Source organism: Photinus pyralis, unplaced genomic scaffold, assembly GCF_008802855.1.
Source record: "Photinus pyralis isolate 1611_PpyrPB1 unplaced genomic scaffold, Ppyr1.3 Ppyr1.4_LG8, whole genome shotgun sequence".
Taxonomy (NCBI): Eukaryota; Metazoa; Arthropoda; class Insecta; order Coleoptera; family Lampyridae; genus Photinus; species Photinus pyralis.
In genome coordinates this window covers 21698971-21725188 of record NW_022170819.1, presented here as the reverse complement: position 1 = coordinate 21725188, position 26218 = coordinate 21698971, and the positions used below count along the sequence as shown (strand labels likewise).

Genomic DNA, 26218 nt, shown 5'->3' with positions numbered 1-26218 from the left:
GTTATTTTTCATTTTCGAGTGTCTTTTGAGGAGCTCCTTAGATAAGCTGGACGTATAACGGAGCATTTAGCATCAAGTTTTAGATTCGAGAACATCACCTGTTTGGGTTTTATTTACTATCTGTTAAAAGTAGGAATGTGTGTAGTGTTTGTATAAAGGTGTTACGTGTAGTTTATTATTTTATTTATTTATTTATTTACTATTCCTCTCTTGTTCTGGGCCCTCAACAGGCTTGCGCTCAATTACAGAGTGACCCGCATAATGCTTTTTAGAGATGCCTCTGCATAAGGTCTTAAGTTGTTCTATACTACTTCGGTATTTACCTTACGAATTAGGAAAACTGAAGGAAAACCTAATTCGGAGTAGCCGACAGAATGCTCGAAACTGGTCTAAGGTAATTCCCATCTCTGCCACAGATGAAAAATTGACTTCAACCCAGGTTCGAACACCCGACCTCCGGATTTATAGTCCAACGCTCTACCACTGAACCATAAAGCCGCGCAATTTCATTGTCTTTGGGTTCATAGGTATACATTGCTGTGTCCACTGATGCCAGGTCAAAGAGGACCATAGGCAAAACACTACAAAGCTAGCTAGCTCTATAATTCTGATTTTCCCAGCACAAATCCTCACCCCAGCACAGAGGAATGGTGCTACTCTAATCGCAATATTATTTTCCTCTTAGTAGACAGTGGGTAATTTCACAATCCTCAAATCCCAATCCGGCTTCCACTAATTTTTGATGAACAATTAAAATGGACTTTGGGCGAGGGACCCGGACCCAAATGAAACATCGGTTCCGGTTCTGTTTATATTTAAGCGAAAATATTTATAACGGTTCCGGCCCGGTTTCGGTTCGGTTCTGCGCATTTGTTAAGTACCGTAAAACACCGAAAAGAACCGCAAAAAATAATATGGATTCGGGTTCTCAATACGTTTCCATTTCTGAAGGAATAACGGTTTCGGTTCAGTTTTCGGTCCAATAAAAAGTACCGGTTTCGGTCCGGTTTTCGGTTCTTTTTCGGTCCGGTCCGGGTCCCTGCTTTGGGTAAGATTCAACCTCGATAGTTGCGAAAACCAACTTCAAACGGACCGTAACTTGGCTTACAAACTGGAAACAAGCAAACTCAAACTGACGGCACTCCGTCCTCGAACTTGGCAAAAAGCGAAATCTAATCTTGGCATCTAAACTGGCAAAATACGTCCTTTTCTGGGCGTCACTGGTATTCAAACACGAATCCCCGTCTTTGAAAAATCTACAGGGTAGCAACGAAATTTTTTAGGGTATTCTTCTCGGTGAGCTAGCAATTTTTCTTGCACTTTAGAGTTCGACGAATATTATTTCACTCCATATTAAAAAAATTAACACCGAAAAAAAATTTTTTTTGCTTTGTAAAGAAAGGGTGACGCTTCGTTAGCATTTCTTTGTTACCTACACTAAAGATTCATTTTCTCCTGTAGTTTTGCTCAATTGTATCTTGAGCGTCCTTCTGAATGTTTCAAGTTGTGTCCAAGTACTCAAATTCTTCTAATTACTACGAAATAATTTATAATAAACTATATTTTCTGCCGAGATTTCGTACGCTCGATACTAACGGATGTGATAACTGAAACCCAGCGCACAGAATGTAAAATAAACACATCGATACGGTGCGACGTAAACGCATGTATCGATCAGTACGCGAAATAGCAGAGTGCGACATCAACGTTTAAAAAAATCATATAATTCTATCAGGTCCAATAGTGAATCTACCCATCCGGGGACATTAAAAGTTCAGAATGAGTTCACGTGAACCGTGTTCAGAGAGTTTTTTTAGTTTTAGTTTTAGTTAGGTATCCGTGTTATCACCTGTCTGTCACCAACTTAAGAATGCTGAAATATAAGTAACATAACCTCAGATTTAAACGAAATGAAGCGAACTTTTGATTAAAATTGTGCAAAAGTTCGCGCTTCTCCGGCAATTTTTTGTTGAAAACGTTTAATTAAGTAGTACCCTCCACCCATTAATTTCATGATCGTAGCTGGGGGGCTTAATGACGTCACGTAACCGTCAGTGGCTCTCTCGATTTTGCTAATGTCCCATGTACGAGGTAAAATGCACTCTTCATGAGTAACTTTACCTTCTTTACATTCCTGAGTTCTTTGTAAAAGTTGTGGTGTTCACTTAAAACTTAACCTTAGCACAAACTTTGCGATAAAAAGTCGCCCCCCCCCCACTTCTGTCCTCCCGGCCTGGATCGTGGCCTTGAACTGGCCAAAGGTCATGGGCTCGGCGTTTCCCCCGGTGTCGCCGTCACAAAGTCGTGGCCTTGGATTATGGACTTTGACTTTGGGGTTCCCCAAGGGCGAAGTCATGACCTTGGATGCTGTCCAAGGTCATGACATTTGGTGCTGAACCAATGCCATGACCCTCACTTTTGGTACAAGCTCGTGGAGGGTATTCTCGGTTGTGTAACTAAGGATTATGAACCAAGGCCGTAGTCTTGATGCCGTAACTAAGGCGTGACCTTGTTTTTTAGGCGCGCTATTATTTCAATTTATGAAATGACTACAAATAAAGCAAAAGCAAAAGAGCAAAAGCAAAGCGTCGAGCGAAGCAAAGCAAAGCAATAAACGTTTTGTACCAGTAACAGTTAGTAATCGCCTTATAATTATCAAGTTAACCTTGTATACTCTAATGACCTTCAAATACATTTGCGAAGGAGATTTCTCGGTAACATAACTAATAGTGACCTTGTTTTATGGTGCAACGTCGTGCTCGGGAATTTTCCCTACGTTTTTGAGTTTCGTTTTATACAGTTCAGGCTAACTCAAAATACACAAGCGAACGATACAGACGACAACGGTTTTTAAATTAATTAGTAATTGGGTGACGGTACAATTTCTTCAGAACTTGTAAAATATTGAACCTTCAATTAAGTAAAATAGGCGGATTTATTTGAGGTTTGTTAATTTGATCTGTGTTTTGATTGCGGTTTCGCTTTTAATTGGTCCATAAAGAAAGTCACTCCTTAGTTACGGCGCCATGGCGACGATCTTGAACAACAAAAGCAATCGAGAAATCCCCTTTATCAAAGTAATGACTTTTCCGTCGGAGAAATCCCAGGGCCCGACATTTTACAAACAATGCCATCACCGAGGTCACGACCTTGGGAGGTTACTGGAGAAATTTCAAGGCCACGACGTAGGATCGAGGTCAAAACCTTAGAGCAGAACTCAGCAGAGCAGAAAACCATTTTCACCTGCATGAATAAACGAAAAGTTTATTTCTCCAAGAGAATTTCCCAAAAGCAAATTCGAGGCGTACACGTTTCCGTGAAAATATTCTTTAAACGAATGTGCAGGTAGAGAATGTTCAGAGTAAAAACATTCCAGAGTCAATTTTCTGGAATGAAACGTAGTGGTTTTTTTTATCCTTGTTTTAATCACTGATGGTCGTCTCACTGTCTGGGTGTGGTTTTAAATTATACTCCAGAAATTAGCTTTCCTTGGTTACTTTTGCAACTCAGCTAATTGGGAATCAAGACTATGAAAAAATGCTAACTAAAAATTTTGAGATTACACCGTTTATTAATGGTAGATGAACGTTACTAATTGAATTTCCATGTTACAAAACCATTCCGCCATTTTTTCTGACTGAGAACATTACACCGGTCCTTTTGGATCTGTTTATTACTATGTTCCTTAATCTTGTTCATATTTCCTTTAACTCAAATTTGTCTTGGGTCATGGGGAGTTTTTCTATTTCAGTTTAAATTTTCCTTTGAAATTGTTGATATGTAATCCGGAATTTGTGGTTGTTTTGCGTGAGCTTCCATTTCCAACATTATTTTGGAGAAGTCGTTACATACTTGTACGTTTCTGTTCATTCTAAATTATTGTACGCTTTCTCACAAATGGCAAGTCTCTAAATATTCCAAATTAAATTGCTATACAGAGACACTCTATTCTTAACAAAGAATCCGAAAATGATATAAACTTTTTCCATTAAAACAAGAAGAACATTTAGATTATCGGCGTGACAAAACTAAATGTAGCCACTCTGTTCCATTGCGAATTCCAATTTCCATTCAGACTACACTCGGAGTAACGATTACTTCCTGAACTAGTTGTACAAAGTGTGGAATGTAATTAGATAAAATTGCACGAGGAAACCGAATAGGTTGATGCTTCGCCCTTTTACGATAATGTGCTGTTCAGCAAATCAATCCAATGTCGCATTGTTGGCAACGTGGGTAATTACCAGCCGTAAACTTTTCAGACAACGGTTTTGTCAGGAGTTGAATGTACATTTCAGTTACAGTAGTGGTAATCATTAAGTTGGTTACAATGAAGTTACTTTCCCGACACGGTCTAGTTCCATAAAACGTCACGCGGACGACCTTGTTTGAGTTTCCGTAGAGTTTTCAATCTGTGCGTCTGGGGTTATTCTAATATAATAAATCTCTCGTAAAGACAAACAAGGAGCCCATTCGATTTTATGGATTGTACTCACCCTCCGAAAGAACTTTTTCGAGGTCGTGTTTGTCTTTTGTAATGTAAATATCATGAAGGGTATAAATTTTCATATTCCTTTGTCGCTGTGCCACTAATACAAGGGATAATGGTGACAGTTTCATTTTACATTTAATTCTCTCAAGGGAATCCCCTTGACATGATGCAATTTCGCCTTAATAATATAATTTACATTTGTGGATACGTGGGACTGCCACAAAAAACTTCTTAGTTATAAATCTGTTCCTTGAATTTGACTGATTGATTATTGAAAATTCCTTGAAACAAAAATTAATTCTAAATCCGAACCACATTCAATAGGCTCAAATAAATCAGAAATTTAAAAATTGCTTGAATGATGCGATGGGTCACAATGTATAGGTTTGAAAATGTAACGTAGACGTTGATTTTTCTTACTGACCCGTTGACTTGTAGTTGCTCCTTAGGTTATTAACTCCTTGGATGAACTTACCTTCTTTTCTTTGTCTATACAAATACATGTTGTGGTAAAGAAATAATGTGGTGTTGCTAAATGTATGGCAAGAAAAATTGGGAAGGATTTGCTCAAAAAAACCGCCAATTTGTATATCCCACCACAATTAAAATCGATAAGTTACCTGAATTATATCTTTAAATCAGTAAAAACTGTCAAATGCAGGCAGTACATCGTCCGCTTCATTAGTAAATAATACCTATAAGCACTGTAAAGCAAGTGAACCCAAGAATACAGAGCAGCTCAAGAAGGTGCTTCGATCTATATTTCTTGTCCAATATTGCTCCAAGCCCAGTCAGAATGGACCAATCAGACCAAATGAAGCGCTTCCAAATTTATTAGTAAATGTAATTGCTTACTTTTGTACAAGAGGGATGAAAAAATATTGACATGAATGATTTAACGTGTTTATTGATTCAAAATACAAATAAAATAATTGATTATAAATCTTGATCTGGCGTTCGATACGGCGACACAATAAGTACTACAAATTAGAATAATTAAGAAAGGAATTAGAATGAAAGGACTTATTTCGAATTCAGTCTTCTGGGAAGAAAGTGCAATAAACAAACCATGACGGCGATGGCGTTAATTGATTTTCTACTAGTTAGAGCGTAGATTACGAGCTAGTTATAGCGATTCTAGTTTGACGGTGCTATCGATTATAACGAGGAAATTCGCCGTGTGGTACAAATAAAATGACATGCTGCTTCTTAACAAACACGTTCATTTTTATCGACGGTTGTACAGCGACAACTTGATTCTTCTCGTTAGATTGTTGTTCGATGAATGCGGCAGCTCGTGCGCCGCACATAACAAGTGGGAATATACACAGGGACAGGTAAAATAGTTATATACAGGGCGTACTAGGATAATTTTCTTGGAAGGAACTCTCAAATGAATAACTAGTTCTAGTTTGGGGATGCAACAGGTACAAAAGCGACCATGTTTGAGAGATAAGGGTGACAAGGATTATAAAACTAATATAAAGAAGGACACTTGCTGGAGGGAAACGGCCGTTTAAGGGGGTGAAATTAGGCTCTAGATTTACCAAAAAAATTAGCATGAGTTAGGTAGCGTCTTATGGTGTCAAATCCCTGCTTTCAATCTTTAGAAATATTCATCAAACACTTGCCAAAACAAAGTTTCTAATTCTAATTTAGAAGGATGCGATTCACCGGTGGAACTACCCAAATGTTTGGCGTGACTGCCTTACTCATTTAACACCACCACAAAGGGGTTTAAAATTCTGATTTCTGGTAGAAGGTTACGATTAGGTTAAAAAAAATAACATGATTTAGTGACCGCCTAAGGGGTAAAATTTGCTCTTGAAAGAGTTTCAAATTCTAATTCCATTTAGAAGGTTACGATTTGGAGGTAGAATTACGAAAAATTTGGCACAACTTAATGTTGTCTAAAGGGAAGAATCGCATAATTATACAGAACTGCGTGGTCGAACTCTTTCGAAACGGTTTGATCGATTTATATGAAACTTTTTTTTGTATATTTACTAGTATGAGTAAGAGTAAGAGTACGAGTATGAGTATAGTATGAGTATGAGTATGAGTATGAGTATGAGTATGAGTATGAGTATGAGTATGAGTATGAGTATGAGTATGAGTATGAGTATGAGTATGAGTATGAGTATGAGTATAAGTATGAGTATGAGTATAAGTATGAGTATGAGTATGAGTAGGCGATATGAAATATTGGCAATCGCTTAACGACCGTCTAAGGAGGTAAAATCCTCTTTTGAAGTTTGGAAGAGAACATTTAATACTCCAAGAATTACCAAAAAATTTGGTATGTTTTAGTTTTACCGACCGTCTAACTGAAAGGTCTAAATTTACTCTTGATGCCTACAAAATGTTCATTCAAAACCCTCACAAAAAGGTCTTGAATACTAATCCCTTTTAACGAGCTATGTTTGATTTCTTGTGCCACAAGAATATTTTTTTTAGTACAGAGTAGCATAAAAACTAATAAGTATTAATTGGAAAATAAATCAATGAAAGACCACCCTTGTTAAACCCTCGAACTGTACAAAATCAGTATCGAGTAGACAAAAGCCGATTTAAAGTTTACTTTACCCCGTTAATGAGAACAGAACGAAACAAATCGGTTTAAATAAACAAAAACAACGAGTTCGGCATTAAATTAAGTACACTAATTAGTCATGCAAAATTTACTGACGGTATTTGCTGAAGACAGCGCTAATAGATGTCGAATTTCGCCGTAATTTTCCATTTCCACGTCGTCGCTTACGTATATTCCAGGTAAATACAGCTACGTTATAATAATACCGCGGTATTCAATCTTTAAAAACCATGTTCGTAAAGTGAGTATCAAAAGAAAAATTGAATTTTCGGTGTTTCCTTTTTCCTCCTTCATTCACGGGTTAATTCCATTTTAATCTTAACAAGAGGATCAAAATTTGAATTGCAAATCAGTAACGTTACAACTTCACACAACGTTTTAACTCAGTTCTTTAGTGTTATAAGAAAATCTCATTGGGTAGGTAATTGAACTTTTATTTCATTTTCCAGCACAGAGATACGCAAGAGACGTTGGCGGTTCTGGATCGGTTAGATTTGGACACGGAGAAGCCGAGCGACGAGGAAATTGCGAGAAAGTTTGGATTCGAGGAGGATTATTATAAGGGTACCTTATCGTGGTGGCAACATACGAAGCCTAAGATATGGTCGTTATTTGATGAGCCGTATTCGTCTACGGCTGCAAAGGTGAGCTGCGATACTTTTTTTCTTAGAACTGCGTCCCTGATTATGGGCTAAGTTGGTAAAGGGGCACAGAAATAGAATACGTGAAATACGATTAATTGGATTTTTAATTTCAAATTTTGAAGTACTGACTTATCTTAGAATTAAGAACTAGACTATTTTGGAATCTTAAAACGCTTGTTTTGGTAACCCAATAACTTGTTTGATGAGGTTATAATTACAATGGCTGATCGTTTATTTTTTCGTTTTCCTATTTAAAGGAGCAACCACCCCTATTCATAAATTCCATATCGTTGTTTCCCGGCGATACTCGAAACTATGCTCCGTCGCCCGTATTGATAAACACATGCGTTGTTTATCTCGCACGTGGTATTGTTATCACAGAACCAATTACCATTAAAGACCTTTTCACTCAATCCTTTGCCAGATTAAACTTTTCACATTATAATTACATTTCGATTACATGTTCCCTTGTTTAAGCTCTTTAGACAAGAAAATAAAATTAAATTAATTAAACAATTACTAATTTTACAATAATTCACTAAATATAAAATGACAATTCATCAACTTCTTTCATATCTGTGTCTATTTGAAATAAAATTCCCCAGACCCTATGAAACAACTTGAATGATTTTACATACAGGATTTCCCTATTGCTATTTCCAAAACCTAAACAAATATTTTTCTTTACTACAGGGTGGCTCGCTCTCATCTTCGGCATTATTTCCGAAGTGTGTTTACACGACTTTAGTATACACTGAGATATACATACCCGTGACCACCCATTTTGTATTGAAAGCGTAGGGCTAATTAGCAGTCCATCTACTGTCTAAGGAATAATTTTTTGTTAGAAAATCATGTAGACTTTTGGATATACAGTGATATTTATTAAGAAGTATTCAGAACGAATTTTGTCATTTAAAAGTAAACATAGGGAAAAACACTACACGCACGATAAGTGTACCGTGAATACACGTAAATCCCTATGTCTACTTCGTAATAAATGTCCCTGTATAGAAAAATGCACGTATGATTGTTTTTGTAGAGTGTGTCCGTCTGACACATTATAATGTTCCATTTACATATTCTCCGTGTTGTAGTTTTATATATTGTGAATATAACTGAAGTATTTTTGTAATTCGTGTTCTGTTATTGCTATACTCGTCTGAATCTATTAACCTCTGCACCAACATTTTTCCGCCTAAAGCAGAAAAATTTCATATAATTATAAATACGCATAATACGACGGATGTGTTTCAGTTTCAGCACCGTCAATGAACCTATGGGAAAATCAAGTGAAAGATTTAGCCTTAACTTTAGAGACGTCAAAAAAACGACGCGAGTACGGAGAAAGTAGTGTCCTGTTGAAAAGGCGATCAGAGATTTTTATGAAGCAGCTGAGTTAATGAATTGGAATCAGATGTAGAAATTTATATTCACCAAAAGGCTACTGAAAGCGACAGCTCTACTTTTCATACAATAAGAGAGAGAAAGCTTAATTCCGGGCGCTTTATTAACAAAATTTTGTACAAAGCTCAGTAGCACTGACGTTCATAAATTGTTGTCTCACCGAAAAATGCGATACGATGAGAATGTGAGGCATATTTTTATGTTATGAATGAGATTGGTGGAAAGGGTCACATTGAGTACGAAGTATATGGAATTGATGACGACATAGGTACGTAAAAGCAAAATACTGGGCTTGTACTTCGAAGGAAGGCAAGGAAGGATTGAGCCACATTAGCTGTGATAATTGGGGACAATTTTACATGTCGCTAGTAAGTGTGACAAAAAATCCTTAAAGATCAAGTGTTTTAAAAGCAATGAATTTGGACACCAGTCCAATTCTGTAACTAACAAGTTTGCAATATTGCTAACTATAGCAAGATTGCTCACACAAAATTCTAGCAACATTATGAGCAATGATAACAAATTTGTCATTCTTTAACTACCAACTTGAGCAATGTTGCTAATATTCCTACACTTCGTCAAATTGCTACGAACTAGTCAGAACTTAGTAACAGAGTGTTGTCACTGGGCGTAAACTTAGACGCATTACTGAACCTACTGAACTCTTACCACCTAAATTCACAACTGTTTAAACTTTTTAATTGTAAGGTTAGTTGTATTTTTGATTTAAGTTTAACCGATAGACGCGTTGGTGACTTTAAAAGTGATGTGCGACTTGTAATTTGTATTTGCTCGCCATGGAAAATACAGATACCAAACAGCGTGGTGCTAGAACAACATGGAAGCAACATTCCCTAATTGTGGGCAATTTAGAAAACAAAGTAGAAAACAAGTAAAAAAGTTTTCGCCCTAAGACGATTAACTTTAGCGCATTTTCCGTGCATTGATCACATGATACTACAACTTTGTAGTATCATGCATTGATCAGTAGTTCCGAAAAGGTCACTGAACGGACATAATGCGGACGCGCAGTGTAATTGTTACTATTTTTCTTGGTTCAGGTGCCCAATACGATTATCTTTCCTGGAAGCATCTGTTGTTAAAATTTCTCTATAAATAAGAAATAAGAAATTTGGCAGTTGCGCAGTTTGCACATGCCCACATCTGATGTTTACAATATGCGATATGCTTATCTTTACTAGAGACATCTATGTTTACAATTTCAAAAAAATATCTATAAATAGGAAAGTTGACATTGCGCCGTTTGATCGTCAAGATTTTGCTTGGCTCAGATGCCAGAGTTATACGCTACCGAATGCAAAAGGAATGAATTAAATATCTTGAACTGTAGGAGTAGTTAAGGTCTCGGACAGACGGACAGAGAAAGTGGCTTCAGTAGCGCACCCAACTTCTTTGGAAAATGCGCTAAAAATGCCATGTTAGTTCTGGAAAGAACTGCTCCAAACGATATTAAAAACTAGATGAATTATGATAAGAATTGAATCTTCAACAGCGTTTAAAAATTCGTATTTAAACCAACCACCTGCCATATTGGAGCGGGTGAAATACACTTGCTAAGACTTAACAACAGCACTTTACCTATTGCTAGGGTCAAGCAATTGAATTGTTAAAATTTTAGGCAACATTGCTAAGTTTGTCAGTACAGAATACCACTTTTAACAAATATTGCTCATCTAGCAATTACCTTCACTATTAGCAAGTTGCTAAGATTATTTTAAGTTACAGAATTGGACTGAATGCAAGCGTGTGTAAAAAAAGACGAAAAATGTGCGAATGTGCGTAAAATTCGAATAGCGTTAAAAAGATTGTGTTTAACGATGGAAATGGCGATTTTTAAAAAAACAGTAAAAGCTTTTCTCGACCTCGGAAATGACCTATACCTTGAAGGTGTGCCAGACGGCCATCAAATTGGGTTAAAAATTAATTTTATCTCTCATTGTATTCTGATTAAAGGTCTAATTAAAGGCCCTTCTTTCTGCCCTCTTATCAAATGGTACTGTAATGGAAGGTCTCAACGACAGGAATTCATTTCTACAAACCACAGTCCTCCTCGACCTCATCGTGATCGGTGACAATTCATCATTTCAAGCGCGGAGTACCGAAAGATGGTACTTACAAAGGGCGATTGGAACGTTTGAAGAAGTACAAGAAGTACTCGTATATCCATTGGTGATATAAAAACTTTAAGCGCAAATATCTCGAAAGGGTAGATAGGAGAGGAGTACTCACAAAGGCAAAATGAATCGTCTCCATATATCTTGAAAACGAAGTGTTGGATGAGGGTACTCATAAAGGACACGTGGGACGTTCGTGCGAGATACATCTACTGGTGATATCAACACTTTGACTGCAAATATCTGCAGAACGTCGGAGGAAGGTTCCCTCAAAAGGAGATTGGAACGTCTAAACCAGACATGTCTAGTAGCGAAGTAAAAACTTGAATATCTCCAAACTGGAGTGACTGAATGTCGGCGAGATAACTCATGATTCTGATACAGATAAAAATCCCAATATTGACGTAAATCTATGATTTGAGAAACTCAGTGTACTCGATCAATATCCGAAAATTCTGCATACAACCATTTTGATCAACACCTGAAATAAATCTTGGCTACGAAAATATCAATTTGGTCGCACAATGGGTTCGAATAAACACACAATTAGGTGGTTGACAAAGACAAAAATTTATTGCAAAACACACGAAATGAAGTATTAAAACAAAATTTCTCAAAGAAAGAAGTGCTTACAAAGCTTGTTTGGACAATCGCACGCGGGCGTTCGACAAATAAAATCAGAAAATCTTAAAAGTAAAATTTTTTCTGTTAATAATCCTAAGAATCCTAATAATCTAGCCGTATGAAGGTTTGCGATAAACAAGGCGCACTTCACACACAAACGCTGACAGTTTCTGAAATTCACTTTTCTGTAACAGACAAATCTTGATTACAAACAACATTAACTCGATGACCAAAATGACGAGTTACCGTTGACTGTTAAGACGGTACATAACTTTTAACTTTTAATAAACAAAATGACTTTGACAGAACGCGGTGCACTAACTGCTTGATTTTTAGCGCATTTTTTATTGAAATAAGAATAAAAATTTATGAAAATTTTGTCCGTCCGGACCCACTTCTACCGTTTCGAACTACTTCTAGAGGAATCGTCCTAGAGTCCTGGAATTTTTTGCAGTAGGTAGCCTATACCTTGACGGTGTGCCAGACGTCCATCAAATTTCGCTGCTTAAAAGGGCCCCCACGAATTATTTCTTGAGATGCTGTTTTTGAGAGTAAAACGTGCACAAGTTTTACGTACGACAACCAATTGGTCTCAGATTTTGCATGCCTTTAACTTTAACTTTAGAAAGTTGGGGGGGAGGGCGGACACATGTTCTACCCGAGGGGGGGTTAAAAATTAATTTTATCTTTCATTGTATTCTAATAAATGAAAGGTCTCAACGAAAGGAACCGTTTTCTACCAACTACTGCCCTTCTTTTATCAAAGTATGGGCCGAAGGGGGAGGGGGGGGGGGGGAACTATTTTTTCCTTCGTACTACTCTAATGAAAGGTCTCTACGAAAGGAATTAATTTCCTCCTCGACCTCTTATCGTGATCGGGTATATTCCCTTATACCTCAAGAACGGATTGTCAGAAGAGGGTACTCACAAAGGGCGATTGAGACATCTGCAAGGAATATATCCATTGGTGATGTCAAAACAAAAGCTATTTCGGTTAAAAAAATGCGCTTTATCTGCACAAGAGTTGTGCTAAATTTATACTTGTTTTTTATGACTGATGAACTTCTGCTTCAGCCGCGGTTCTAGCGTAGATGGACGACGTAGACTATTTCAGTTGGCAAAATATAAGTTCCTGTGTAGGGAAATTGACTGTTCTGGAGTACCGCCAGGCAAATCAAAATTAAATTCTGGCGAAAACTTTCCTAGGCATCAGAACGTACACGAGATACGACAATTTCTAAGGCTTTGCGATTTTTTTTAGACTGTTTGTGCATACATGTTAATCTATAGCGTCGCTGTTATTTGAATTAACGAAGAAATAATCTTGCTTAGAAAATTCCGATTTATGTATAATAGACTGTATATGAAATGTAATTGCTTACTATACCTTTTTATAAGAGGAATGTTGAAAGAATATCGACATGAATGATTAACGTGTTTATTAATTAAAGATACAATTGGAATAAATTGATTCTAAATCTTGATTTGGCGATCGATACGGCACACATGTACTAGAAAATGGACTAATTACGAAGGCAATATAAATGAAAGGACTTTTTGTTGCGAATTCGGTCGAGTGAAAGAATGAGCGACATTATCTGTTATAATTGTGGATAAAAGAGACACGTCGCAAGTAAGTGTGACTCAAAGGGCCAATTGCACCGTCAAAATTAAGTATCCCTTAAAGTTAAGCATAACTTAAATACCATAGCAACGATTGTCTTAATAATCGTTGCCATATATTTTAAGTTCGACTTAACTTTAAGCAAGACTTAATTTTGTTGGAGCAACTGGGGCAAAGTCCTTACGAATCAAGTGTTTTAAATGCAATGAATTTGGACAAAATACAAGTGAATGTAAGCAAGGAAAACGAAAGAATAGAGTTAAAAGAATTAAAAATTTAACGGAGGGAAAGGCGATTTCTACAAAAACAGTAGAAGCTAGAAGCTTATAGAATTCGGAAATGACTTAATGAGCATGAACCAAAAAAGTGATCAATCTCGATAGAAGATTGAAAAGATTTGTCACTGGTGTCGATTGTAGACTGATCCTCACCCTATAGTTGAGTAATTGAACAAAATGGCTTTCATTCAAAGACTAATTTATTTACAATATTTACACGTTTACATACAAGTCCTACTATAATTTCACGCGTGGTTTTTTACCTATCTATGCGGTTTTATTACTAATGTACTTTTATAACCCATTGCCTAATTCTAATCTGAGGATCTTATTTGGGTAATCCGTGATTAAATACACGGCGAACGAATTTTATGAGAAAAAACTTTCAATCTCTTAAAACTGAAATATGATTAAACCTATATTACGAAAAAAAAAATTGCGTGCCTTCGTAATTTTCCGCACGAAAGCGCCTCATACAACGTTCTTATTGTGTATCCATGCATTCTAATTGTAATTTTTCTTTGCTTTTCAGATTATCGGAGTGATGTCGGTGTTTTTCATCTGCGTATCGATCTTATCCTTCTGTTTGAAAACTCATCCGGATATGAAGGTACCGGTTATAAAGTCGGTCGTATTACGCACAGCCGCCAACGGTACAGACTACACCGTCGATAAAATAGACACGGACGCTCACGTCGCTTTTTTTTACATCGAGTGTATCTGTAACGCGTGGTTCACCTTTGAAATTCTGGTGCGATTTGTAGCGTCGCCGAACAAATGCGAGTTTATTAACTCGTCGGTGAACATAATCGACTACATTGCGACCGCCAGTTTTTATATTGACTTATTGCTTAGGAAGTTTGCGTCGCACTTAGAAAACGCTGATATTATGGAGTTTTTTTCGATAATTCGCATTATGAGGTTGTTTAAGTTAACGAGACACTCGTCCGGTTTAAAAATTTTAATACAAACGTTTAGGGCGTCTGCAAAGGAACTTACCCTGTTAGTCTTTTTCCTCGTTTTGGGTATAGTTATTTTCGCTAGCTTAGTTTATTACGCGGAGCGCATACAGGCGAATCCACATAATGATTTCAAGAGTATACCTTTGGGCCTTTGGTGGGCTCTGGTCACGATGACCACTGTGGGTTATGGAGATATGGTTCCGAAGACTTACATTGGAATGTTTGTGGGTGCTTTGTGTGCTTTAGCTGGTGTACTGACGATAGCGTTACCAGTGCCTGTCATCGTATCCAATTTCGCCATGTACTACAGTCATACGCAGGTAAGTCCGTCGGTTACATAATCGGTCCTGCAGTGGGAGAATTACAGGCGCGCGCGAAATTACCCAAGAAACGCCGAAGAGTTCTGCCCGTTGAACCGACGAGGGGTCCACGGTTACCCGGCCAAGGAGCTCTTCCGGGTGGTCTTCCTGGTCCACCGGGTATGGGACCGCAGCATCGAAGAATGAACGCAGTCAAAACGAATCATCCCAAGGATATGCTAGGAATCGGCCCTAAGACAGGTTGGTGTAGTTTTTTGATACCGTATCTGACACTCGCCCATTGAAAATCGATGTGACGTCTCGCGTGTTAGGGTTTCGTTGCATGATCAACTTGAAGCACTCTCACCATTACACATCGATTGTCAAGGAAGTCGAGACGATGTATTAAAGCATTATTCTTAAATTTTTCCATTTAACAAATAGGGGTAGAGATAGATGACGGCCAGTTTACGCCTATGCTGGAACGCAACAGCCGACACAACCAACAGATGCTTTAGCGAAGGTTCGGCACCTAACCAAGTGATTTTTTCTTTTGCTAAATTTACACTATACGTGTGTGTATGACACTGTGTTGATCGTTGTGATTTTTATCTATATATCATTCGCCTCATGTTACACTAACACACTTGGAACAGGATTAACCAAAAATACCGCTAAACTAATTCGGAAACGGAACCCACAGTCCTCTGCGTACTCCGCCTGTACGAACGCTCGATTTATGAGTTGGTACCTTCATTGTTTGGACCCTGGTTTGGACTAACTTGGTGATCATTTTATTTTTAAGGGGCTAGGAACCAATGAAATTGTACCAATTGTTTTTGTATAGATGATAGTTCAGACCATCACCCATTTTTAATGGGTCTCACTTACCAAGAGGCCAAAAATGAAGGCCAATTCAAAAGAACTTCCGACCGCCGCGCAATAATTAGGACTGAAAGCAACTCTTCGACTTCCAGAATAATGGCAATAGATGGCAAAGTCCTCAGTCAAATTGACTAAATCTGATCTAAACCAATTGGGGAACTGTTCCCACATCTATATCGGTTCCCATGTACATATAAAGATCGACGCAAAGGAAGTTAAAACCACCACAGCGTGCCAATACCATTAGGGGGAAGAATAATGTCTAACGAAACTTGACAATGGTATCCGCCTATAGATGGTTTTCTGTAGACTTTCGCGGTCCTGGGATATCAGGGCCGATTCAAAAGAATTCCAGACCGCTATACCGTAAGAAATGCTACGAACCTTCCGTTGGTAATATCCAAAGAGGCCAGTGAAAACCGTTTTTTCAAAATCTCGTTCCTAACCTCAAATATTGGGAAAATGAGATTAATTAATTAATTAATTAAAATGCTTAAATTGTATCTTAAATTTACTTTTTACGTATTTCCGGTATTTGTCGATGGCGCGAAAGAAAAGCACCCTACACTTTTAGGTAGGCCTTGGAAAATTAAACAAATGAAACACGATGCATTATAATATAATAGCCGCCGTAATTTGTAAAATATGCATTCAGAAAGTGCAGATTTTTGAATTTGTAATCATTTCTAATATGCCGATTTCTAACCAAGAAGCATTTAATATGCTGGCGATATATTCTGAGTATTTTTAAAATGCGACCATCGCTGCCCGCATCTTCTATTTGCGTTATACGAATCGATCACGAACCATCGCCGCCAGCATATTAAATGTTTCTTGGTTAGAAATCGACATTTTAGAAAAGATTTCAAATTCAAAAAACTGCACTTTCTGACTGTCAACACAGCAGAATAATTTACAAATTACGGCTGTTATTATTTTATATTGCATCGTGTTTCATTTGTTTAATTTTAAACGGCCTACCTAAAAGTGTTTATTTAAGATACAATTTAAGCATTTTAATTAATTAATTAATCTCATTTTCTCAATATTTGAGGTTAGGAACGAGACTTTGAACAACGATTTTCCTTGGCTTCTTTGGATGTTATTTGGCTACTTTTTCATAAAGAAAAAGTCATATCATTCCATTTGATTTTTTTAATTTTTTTAGGATTTTGAATCATGGTGTCAAAACTAGCCCCCTGGCGGAGAAGGATTCAACTAAATTAACTATATTTTGATTCTTGTTGCCCAAGGAATGCTCTTTTCAACCACATCAAATTTGTTACAATCGGTCAAACGGTTAAGAAGTTAAAGCATATTGCAAAAACAATTGAACGCCCCACGCCATCTTTGTTTTTGAAAAAACTGAGCTTTTGTTTTTACGAAAATGATAGGATAAACTGTTCTCTTTAAAAATGCGAAAAAAATTTTTTGTTTATTATGCGAAATGTAAAAGAAAATGCATTTTGAAAATTTAAGATAACAGTTACGCCCTCTGGTGATCATTATTAAAACTTGAAAATGTTTTCCAGCGATTCTTCATTTCCGATTTACCCAACCATTTTTTTTACGCCTAAGCCATACGACGAACGGTTCCCCAGATATGGCCGAGGAACGATCTTATTGTGTCACCCGGTACAATACTTACTACTGATACTTTTTCAATATAAATAATTATTAGCCACGCCTGCAATTTTTAGGTTTCGTTGCCTCGATTATTTTGCGCGATACGATCTCCCCGTGTAACACAAGCGAAACCGCGCATCCTGACACCACACGGCATGCTAGATTTCGTAAATTTTCTAAACATTGAATATGCATTTTCAAAAATGATTTTGTAGTGTTTAATTTCGTTTTAAAACTCAACTGAGTCGGGACGAGCCGGAATTCATTTCTCCCCGTACGATCGCAACGGAAGGACGTAGCAATCGACGATACGTTTGACACGGGTACCTACATTTATCAGCCTTAACTACAAGTACTTACGGTTCATATGAGCCAACCACAGAAATGCAGCGGTGCAGTAGACGTGTACGGTCGCCATTAGAATCAAAGTTTACGCTTGCGCGTCGCCTTATAAAGACCGATCCTATGGTAGGGAGGGCCGTTTCGAATCGCGTGGGGGCAACGCGCGCGCAGGCGCTGTGCTGATTTCGTTGCTCTTTTGTGATGTGATGTGGGCTCCCTATCGTGTGTCCCACCACAATATTGCATTTGAAAGCATAACTTGTCTCCATTTCTGGTTAGCAGTTATTATATAGGGCCGGTTATGGACTTGTTCAAGGTCATTGTCCACCTGGTGACGACCTTGGAAAATATACCAAGGTGAAGTGTAAAGGTCGATTGGCCTTAAAAACTAGGTTAATTTGAAATTCAAAGGTCCCGTTCGCTCCTAAGCATTTCCCTCTCTCGAATGCCACGTAGTGAGTTCGGAAAATGAGTAAAGGTACGGATCGCTGGAGCCGTCGTCGGCCACGTTGACGGTTGCTGTCAACGGCGGACTCGACCCCTCGTTCTTTTAGACTTGGTTTCCTTGTCTTTGTTGACGGTCAGCAAGGAAATCATACCAGCTTGACGTTATCGACCGGCAACGGCCGCCGCCGGCGGTTCCAGTCAAACCGTACCTTAACACTCGCCTCTTGGACGTCACCTTGAAAAGTAGATCAAGGTGAAGTTCAAATATTTTTCGGAACCTAGTAAGTTCAGATGAAACTTTAAGAGTCGCTCGCCTCCTGGTGATGATTTTTTAATATACGTGCAAGGCGCCGATTAAAGTGTATCTTAATATGTCATTGAACTTGCCTTCAGTTTAGAGTACGGTCATTGCGTCTAAACAAATCTTGATTCACGTTTGAACTTTGGTCTACTTCTGAATTTAATCCAGTTGCGAAACAGAACGGTGAGCTACTTTTGATTGAACTTTGAACGGCAAGCAACCTTTGGACTGTGAACGGCGAGGAAATTTTGAACTTTGAACGGTGACCAACCTTTGAGCTTGAACGGCAAGCAAACTTTGGACTTTGAACGGCGGTCAACACGTGGACTTTGATTGATCGGCAAACGACCTTTTAACTTTGAATGGCGAGCAAACTTTGGACTTTGAACGGCGACCAACTTTTGGACTTTGAACGGCGACTAACATTTTATATGCAAAAAATCTATTGCAAATGACGCACAAACGTGGGGCTTAAACAGAAAGCGTAACGCCATGCTTCCGAAAGAACCGCGACGATACAATATTTCCGTGCTCGTGTAAGCAATAGCTTCTGGGGTGATTACCAAGTAGTAATTTAAAACAGTTGGAAATCAAAAATTTCTGGAACCATAAATGCCTTCCAGGACTTATTTAGGGAGGTTAATTTTATTTAAGAAGTGGTCTGTTGCCTCCAATTGACGATCTCGTTTCGCAGTCGAAACTTCGTCATTAATTAATTTCGCATGTAAGCACCAAACTCAGATTTTACCACGTTCTGTTACTGAATAGAAACACATAATCATGCCGGCCTTCGATATTTACAGACACACCATCGTAAATATAGTTCTCCTAGAAAAGTACACCCTACTTTATGGCAATGGCATCCTGGACGCGACGAGACGTAACTTTTTTACGACCACTATACCGTAAGCTTTAGAATCATGCCGATACGAAGCCCTAACGTTACTAGCATCCACGATGTTCACGTATCGGCGTACAGTAATGGTGGACGTAATTTTATATTATAGGTATTGAAAATTAGAACGTCATAAATGCCACGAAATTTTTGATGTACTTTTATATACGTGCGCCATGATAAGTCGAACCCCCGGGGACGAAGGAGTAATTGGAACAGAGAAGCTTCACGCTATCCGATTTCGCATTAGAAGCTTTCAGTTGAAATGTACGTACTAATTATATTCGGATCAGGATATACGTTTGGAGATGTTACTGAAAAAAGGTGGGTTCATAGCTGTCCGTTCATCCGTTGCGTTGATCCGTCAAACGGATAGTACATTTTGTCAAGGTTCATAGCAATCCGTCCACATTGTACATTTGCAAATAAGTATAATCATAACCTAAACTTTATTTTGTACTGTACCGTCAGTGACTTTCAGTATGTAAAAATGGTACGAAAGTAAGAACACATTGCTATCTGGCATATTACCGTGAAGAACGAGTAGGCGAACGCTGTTAACGTACCAAACATAACCTCACTCTTGCTAAAAACGGACCAACGGAAACGTAAATGTTCAACTTCAACCAACTTTTCCGTCGTAAACGGACGACGTACGATTTAAAAATTTGCTGTCTTCTGATTGGCTAACGAACAAACGGAAACGTATGAACGGAGAGCTATGAACTTACCTAAAGACTTATAGGTTCCTAAACTGTTTGGAATTGCTTGAAATTGAAAGTACTACCTTTTGATAGTTTGTCACCCATACCAACAACTTCATCTAGTTATGGAAGTAGAACAACTCTGGCAGATATTTAGCTGAAGTTTGAAAGTTTCTCCTGAGAAATGTAAAGTTGATCGGCCTTGAAAACAGAAATACACTTAAAATTTGCTGCTGATTTTTCAAAAGAATTTTGGCGATACAACGAAAACCTCGATATTGACTTAAATGTGTTAATCATTAACCTGAACCGCCTCCAAAAGTCCAAAGAATGAATTACCAAATTTCTAATTAGCGCCTGATGTAATTCTGGGTACGAAATTGCACAATTTAACATGAACACTCTTATCTAGGGAGTAATTTAGTATCCATTAAACACAAAACTAACCATTGACAGGTGAAACAAATGTATTCGACATAAAACAATCAAATAAGCTGAAAGAAAAATATGCGCTCAGGGCCAGAAAAACAAATACCGCACACCAAGCGATCGATAGAACGAGTTAAAAGAAGTCTTAATTGTCTTAATTAAAGTGTCAATAAGCTAAAATCGCCGGTTGTACTGCGAGATTCAAACAGACGCACCAAGTGAAAATGACTTCTTGACAAATTAAAACATTCACTTTTATCCCGACGACTCTCTTTAAGCACTCTTTTCACAAGACTTTACAATTAAACCAGACTGACTGTCTCATCAAAAAGCTTTGATAACAGCAAAACTACCAAACACACACAAAACAATAAATGGCTGCATGTCAAACGTCCACAAAATTACAGTCAGCCTCTTCTGTTTAAAAACAATTTACTTTTCTTCTCCACTTCCAACTATGTCTTTGAATAAATTAAACACAGTATGTTCTTTTCGGTGAAAAAATATCTGCTCTAACACGTGCTTATCTTGAAACTAATTAGAATACGCAGCGATAACGCTCTTATCACAATGACCGGAGATTTTCTTTTACAAAAGAATGAGCTTAATCCTTTAACACGTAATTTCTTTATTAAAAATAAATAAACAAAGTACATGCGATTATTTAAACAAAGAATTACACATCTGTAAATAAATAATTCTAAATAAGATCAACACGGTCGAAATTGTGTTTAGTCTGAATGAAACACTTGCATACACGGTGACCCATCGTTATTTTAGGTGCTGATACCAAATAAAACGTCCCGATGTAGTAGTTTACACAACAATATAAATGGCAATAGGACTAAAGCAAACGGTTTTGAAATGGCTTCTTCCTATCGCTCGTTATGACTAAGTTTTGCACGGGAGTAAATTCATGTACGTCACGCTCTAAGTTTACTCTTATCATCCGTTACGAGACGCTATGCAGAATAACGATGTTTTTAAGGCGCATTTGAACGGAAATATCGCATTAAATTCGTTCATGTGTCTTTAAAATTGACTTAAATGAAAATTTTATTATCAATTATACGTACCTATCTATTAGCTTATCGTATTTATAACAATCTGATTTTACAAGGTGTTTATTAAATTTATGGGACAACCTTCTTTATTAATTTATTTTAATTTAAAATAAGGTATGTCAATTTTCATTTTCAAATTTCTTTTTAATAACCGAGGTAAGCCGACCAATCGGGATCGAAGCTACGTCCCTCGCTATGTTTTGTTTTAAGTTATTGAAATAATGGTGGCAGCCGCTGGTCGAAGTTATCTCCCTAAGTTTTTGGAACAAGCGAGACGAGGCGGCGCACCCGCCGAAGCTGAAGCTATGTTTCAAATTTTCTATGTTCAAAATTTTAGAGAGGATGCTGATCAATCGGGTGCCGAAGCTATGTCCTAAGTTTTTGAAACAAGCAAGGCTGCTCGACTATTTATTCCTCATCGCGTATTATTTGCACTAACTAACACTGCATTCATTGATTCATTAAATTCCGCATTGCGTATTATTTAGAATTTGAAAGTCGATAAGAAAACACTTCCTCGTAAGGTACTTTCCTCGTAAGATAAGTAAATCGTTTACCGACTATTATACGCAAGCCGTAATAACTCGACCGCTAATTATACACTTTACGTTTCAATGACACTATAGATCTTTCTTGAGTTATTAAATTCGCGAGGACGAGGCTTACTTTTTAAAGACCCCACCAATCTCTTAGGCTTGCCGCGCTTTTCTCTATTTATATCGGACCAAAAAGGGAACCAACGCAATTTTTCAGACTAACGTCCCCTTTAAATCAATTGCGAAGCAGTTTACGTAAGGCAAAACGCAGAACTTAGAAGGTAATTGAACTTTGTAGTAACCGCTAATCCTGTTCCAGTGTCAACTTACTCGAACTAATCCACACACCACATAGTATATACATTTTCATTTTGTAAATATACATAAAATACACACACTAGGTATATATTTTGCAGATGAAAATCGTCGCAACTCAAATATTCGTATCAACGGAACGAAAACCAGCACTGAAATAAATCGACAATAGTACGCTAGGTATTTACATGCAACAACAAAATTGAATGTTGGAATGTTACAAGCATGTTTGGAGCATAATAATGCTACATAAATAAATGGTAGGCATGATAGATGTTTTCTTTCATTCAAGAGACTAGATACATACAAACACGAGTTCTCTATTATTTCTCCAAACAACCACACGATTTCCTCCTCCACATATTCGTTTCATTGTAGCACGTGAACATGAGTTTTTTTAATGTAGTGATCCTCCTCTTCGTGCTCTTCTAGATGTCTTCTGTAGACGTTTTTCTTTATAGATGTCAGTACCGACAGTAAGACATCCTATTAATTAATCTTAGTTAATATATGCGCAGGGGCACTAGGAGTTACGGCAAGTCTAAATCCGAACGGAGTGGGCCTGGACACCAATCCGGCGTTGGCGATGGGAAAGCCGAAATTGGAATTTTCACCGTCGCAAGTAAACCTGGCCCAAGACTCCGGCCAGTGTTACACGACGCTGAAATCGCCGATTGCCGCCGCGACGAATTGATAGCTCTACGTTTCAGTTCTAGGAATTTAAATGGAAGCATGGTATTAGTAATTAGGGGGTGTTATATACCTTATGGCCTTTCGTAGGGGAAGTGATCACGTACTGTTATAATAAATTTAACTTTAAGTGAAACCAGCATTTTTATTACTATTATTAATTTGTAAATAATGCGATTTGTTAAACTAGGTCTTTCGAATGTATCTATTGGAATTATTCTGTGAACATATCTATCCATTTTTTGAGCTAAAGTGTAATCTGTGTACGTTGTTAGTGTTAAATGTCTTTTTGTTTGTACCATGCGTTATTATTGTGATATATTTAATCGGTGATAATCACATTAGTCTTAAGCGCACTGTTTTATGTGAATGTATCTGTGAAAGCATTTTGGTGCTTTGACAAATACACGATTGCTTTGTAACGCTGTGCCATAGTGCTGCGTTCGTACAGAAAGGTAGCACTTATGGCTAGTTCACTCCAAACGCCTAACATGTACCTTACTTAATAATCATAGAATTGCATCGCTCTAGCTATCAGCTTAATATTGTGCGTTGTCAAATCCGACCATTTCCTCAACATATCTGTACATACACGTCTTCATATACGTTCACTTAAAGTAAACAGATTGGTTGATAAAGGTGGGCCACTATTGCTAAGGAAACCATTTTGTATATTTGCGTACCTACCGTCGTTCGTTTCTATTTTTATGTAATCGCGTTCGCATTTTTGCAACTCTGATCCGGAGCATACCAGCGGCAGCATGATTAATTTAGGGGATGATGTGCTACCTACTTAATTACCACTGCCAAGATCATCGTGTTTCAAAATTACATATCAGTATCTCACCTGGCTTTCCATTTCCACTCATTTTGCCTATGCTTCCATTACCTTTTTGAAATATGCGTGTGACCTTCGCAGTAGTTTCGAAGCATATCGATAAGTGTTGTGACATACGTTAAAAATTATTTTTCAAAAAAGATGTGAGCGGCAAGGAGTTTGGATGTTACCATGTCAGGGACCAAGAAACGGCGTTTGCCATTTCTTTACGTGTTAAGCAGCCCTGATGCTGTACATTTTGTCCAATTGTATAACTAAACAGATTCAGTTCTTTAAGAAATGATAATTTCCACATTTGGACCAAGTGTTATATGAAAGCAAAGTTTGTGATATATAAACTAGTGGATTATTACATTCGCATGTAATACAATGTATATTGCCTCAAACTGTACAGTTTTTCGCATGTTAAACTTTTATATCAGTAACCTATCCCTTTAATTCCTCCGTACCAATCGGGAACGGGGTTTCGCAAGGTTTCACCCTTGGGCCACTTCTGTTGTGTTCTCTTATTACTTAAATTACGACTTTGATCTGTTGTGCATTAACAATATTATCTTAAATAAATTACAAGGTTCTCATCATTTGCTATATGTACATAATAAAGTGAAGCTGTAGACAGCGTTTGTATATTGTAAATATGTTTATAATACAAATTTTACGCAATTTGTAAATAAGATTGTTATCATTCATTGAATTGAGTCAAATACACTTGATGCAAGCATTGTCGTTAACCACTTTCATAATAGCATTTTATCAAGTAACTTTTTCGCTCTTAGCTCACAATACTATATTAATTCTAATTTAGTTTAAGAAACGCCATGTTTAAAAATAATAAATAGTTATTACCAACGCAGATTTCTTCTACCCCCCGACCAGAGCAAGACTAACGAAACTCTGTAGGCAAATATACTTATCGTTTATAAATTGCAATTCAACATGCATTTACGAATCATTATTAAACTTAAATTCAGATGAAAAAGACTACACGCAGACTAAACCTTTGTATCAATTGCTTAAAGAAAGGTCATTCTGTTGTCAATTGTCAATCACCTTGCATTTGTAAAAACTGTAACATTATATTAATTATCCTTCTAAATCTCAAAATGAAGTCATGGGACAAGGTAGCTATTAATGATCACCAAGTAACTAAAGCTCCATATGTTCTTTAATTTATTTATTATCTACTGATGCTATTGTAAATAGCTTTCATTTGCAAGGAAGAATGGACTAAGCTAGAATTAAAATGTGATCCTGTAGATATCAATGCACGAGGAATAAGTAAAAACTTGTTTTCAGTAAACAAGAAAATTAAGGTAACGATAAAGTCTACCTTCCAACAGCAGAATAAGCATTCATAACCCAACATTGGTCCTTCGAGCCAGATAACTAGGATAGATGGCTCTCACCCAGGACACTCAGATTCGATTCCCGGTACCTAAACCACTATTTATGTTAACTTTTATACAATAATTAATATCAATATTTAATTTTTAAATATGGAGATGCGCAATGCACCTGGTGCGCTTTAAGGTTGTAACGACTGTTGTCGATTAGGTTTTAAGGTAGCATCAAACAAAATAAGGTAACTAAATTCGTCAAGTTATTAAAGTTCGCTCTACCGACAGCAGAGCAAGTATTCATAAATTAACAGCGACTTCAAGGGCTTGTAAGAACTTTCAAGAACGTTCAAGGTTGTTCTAGAGCACTAAAGTATGCCTCACTATTCTAAATTTGATTAAATCGTATACTCTAAGAGCCTAGAAAAGTTTTCAAAAAGCTCCAAGTGCCTCCTAGAGGCTTTTAAAAGCCTTCAAGAGGCTTCAAAGGTCTTTGATAAACATCAAGGGCTTTTAGGAGCAATCAAAGTCTTAAGAACGTGAGTAACGATAAATTTAAGCGCTTTTAAGAACCTTTTAACGCGTTTAGTAGACATTAAACGCGCATAAAACTGTGAAATTGGCTTTGTGGAGCCTTCATGAGTGACCAAGTGTTATTTTTCCTTCAATGGTTTCCATAGCCTAGTAACTTTAAGAGCGTTCTAACAGCAGGCCTTTAAAAGATTAGGAGAGCCCATTTCCTGATTCTAAA

The 26218-nt window shown here is 37.4% G+C and overlaps 1 protein-coding gene across 3 annotated transcripts in view; it reads left to right on the top strand.

Annotated features, from left to right (window-relative positions):
• Positions 1-24942, top strand: part of LOC116178538 (potassium voltage-gated channel protein Shaw) — a 30473-nt gene extending 5531 nt beyond the window's left edge. The window contains exons 4-7 of one of the 3 annotated variants that reach the window (XM_031498055.1): positions 7535-7729; positions 14330-15079; positions 15127-15319; positions 23121-24942. In XM_031498055.1, coding sequence (XP_031353915.1) covers positions 7535-7729; positions 14330-15079; positions 15127-15319; positions 23121-23296 — 1314 coding nt within the window. In that variant the 3' untranslated portion in view covers positions 23297-24942. Of the gene's footprint in view, positions 1-7534; positions 7730-14329; positions 15080-15126; positions 15320-22703 lie in introns of all 3 variants that reach the window. The other 2 variants (XM_031498054.1, XM_031498056.1) reach the window with 2 other exon arrangements.
• Positions 24943-26218: the final 1276 nt, after the last annotated feature.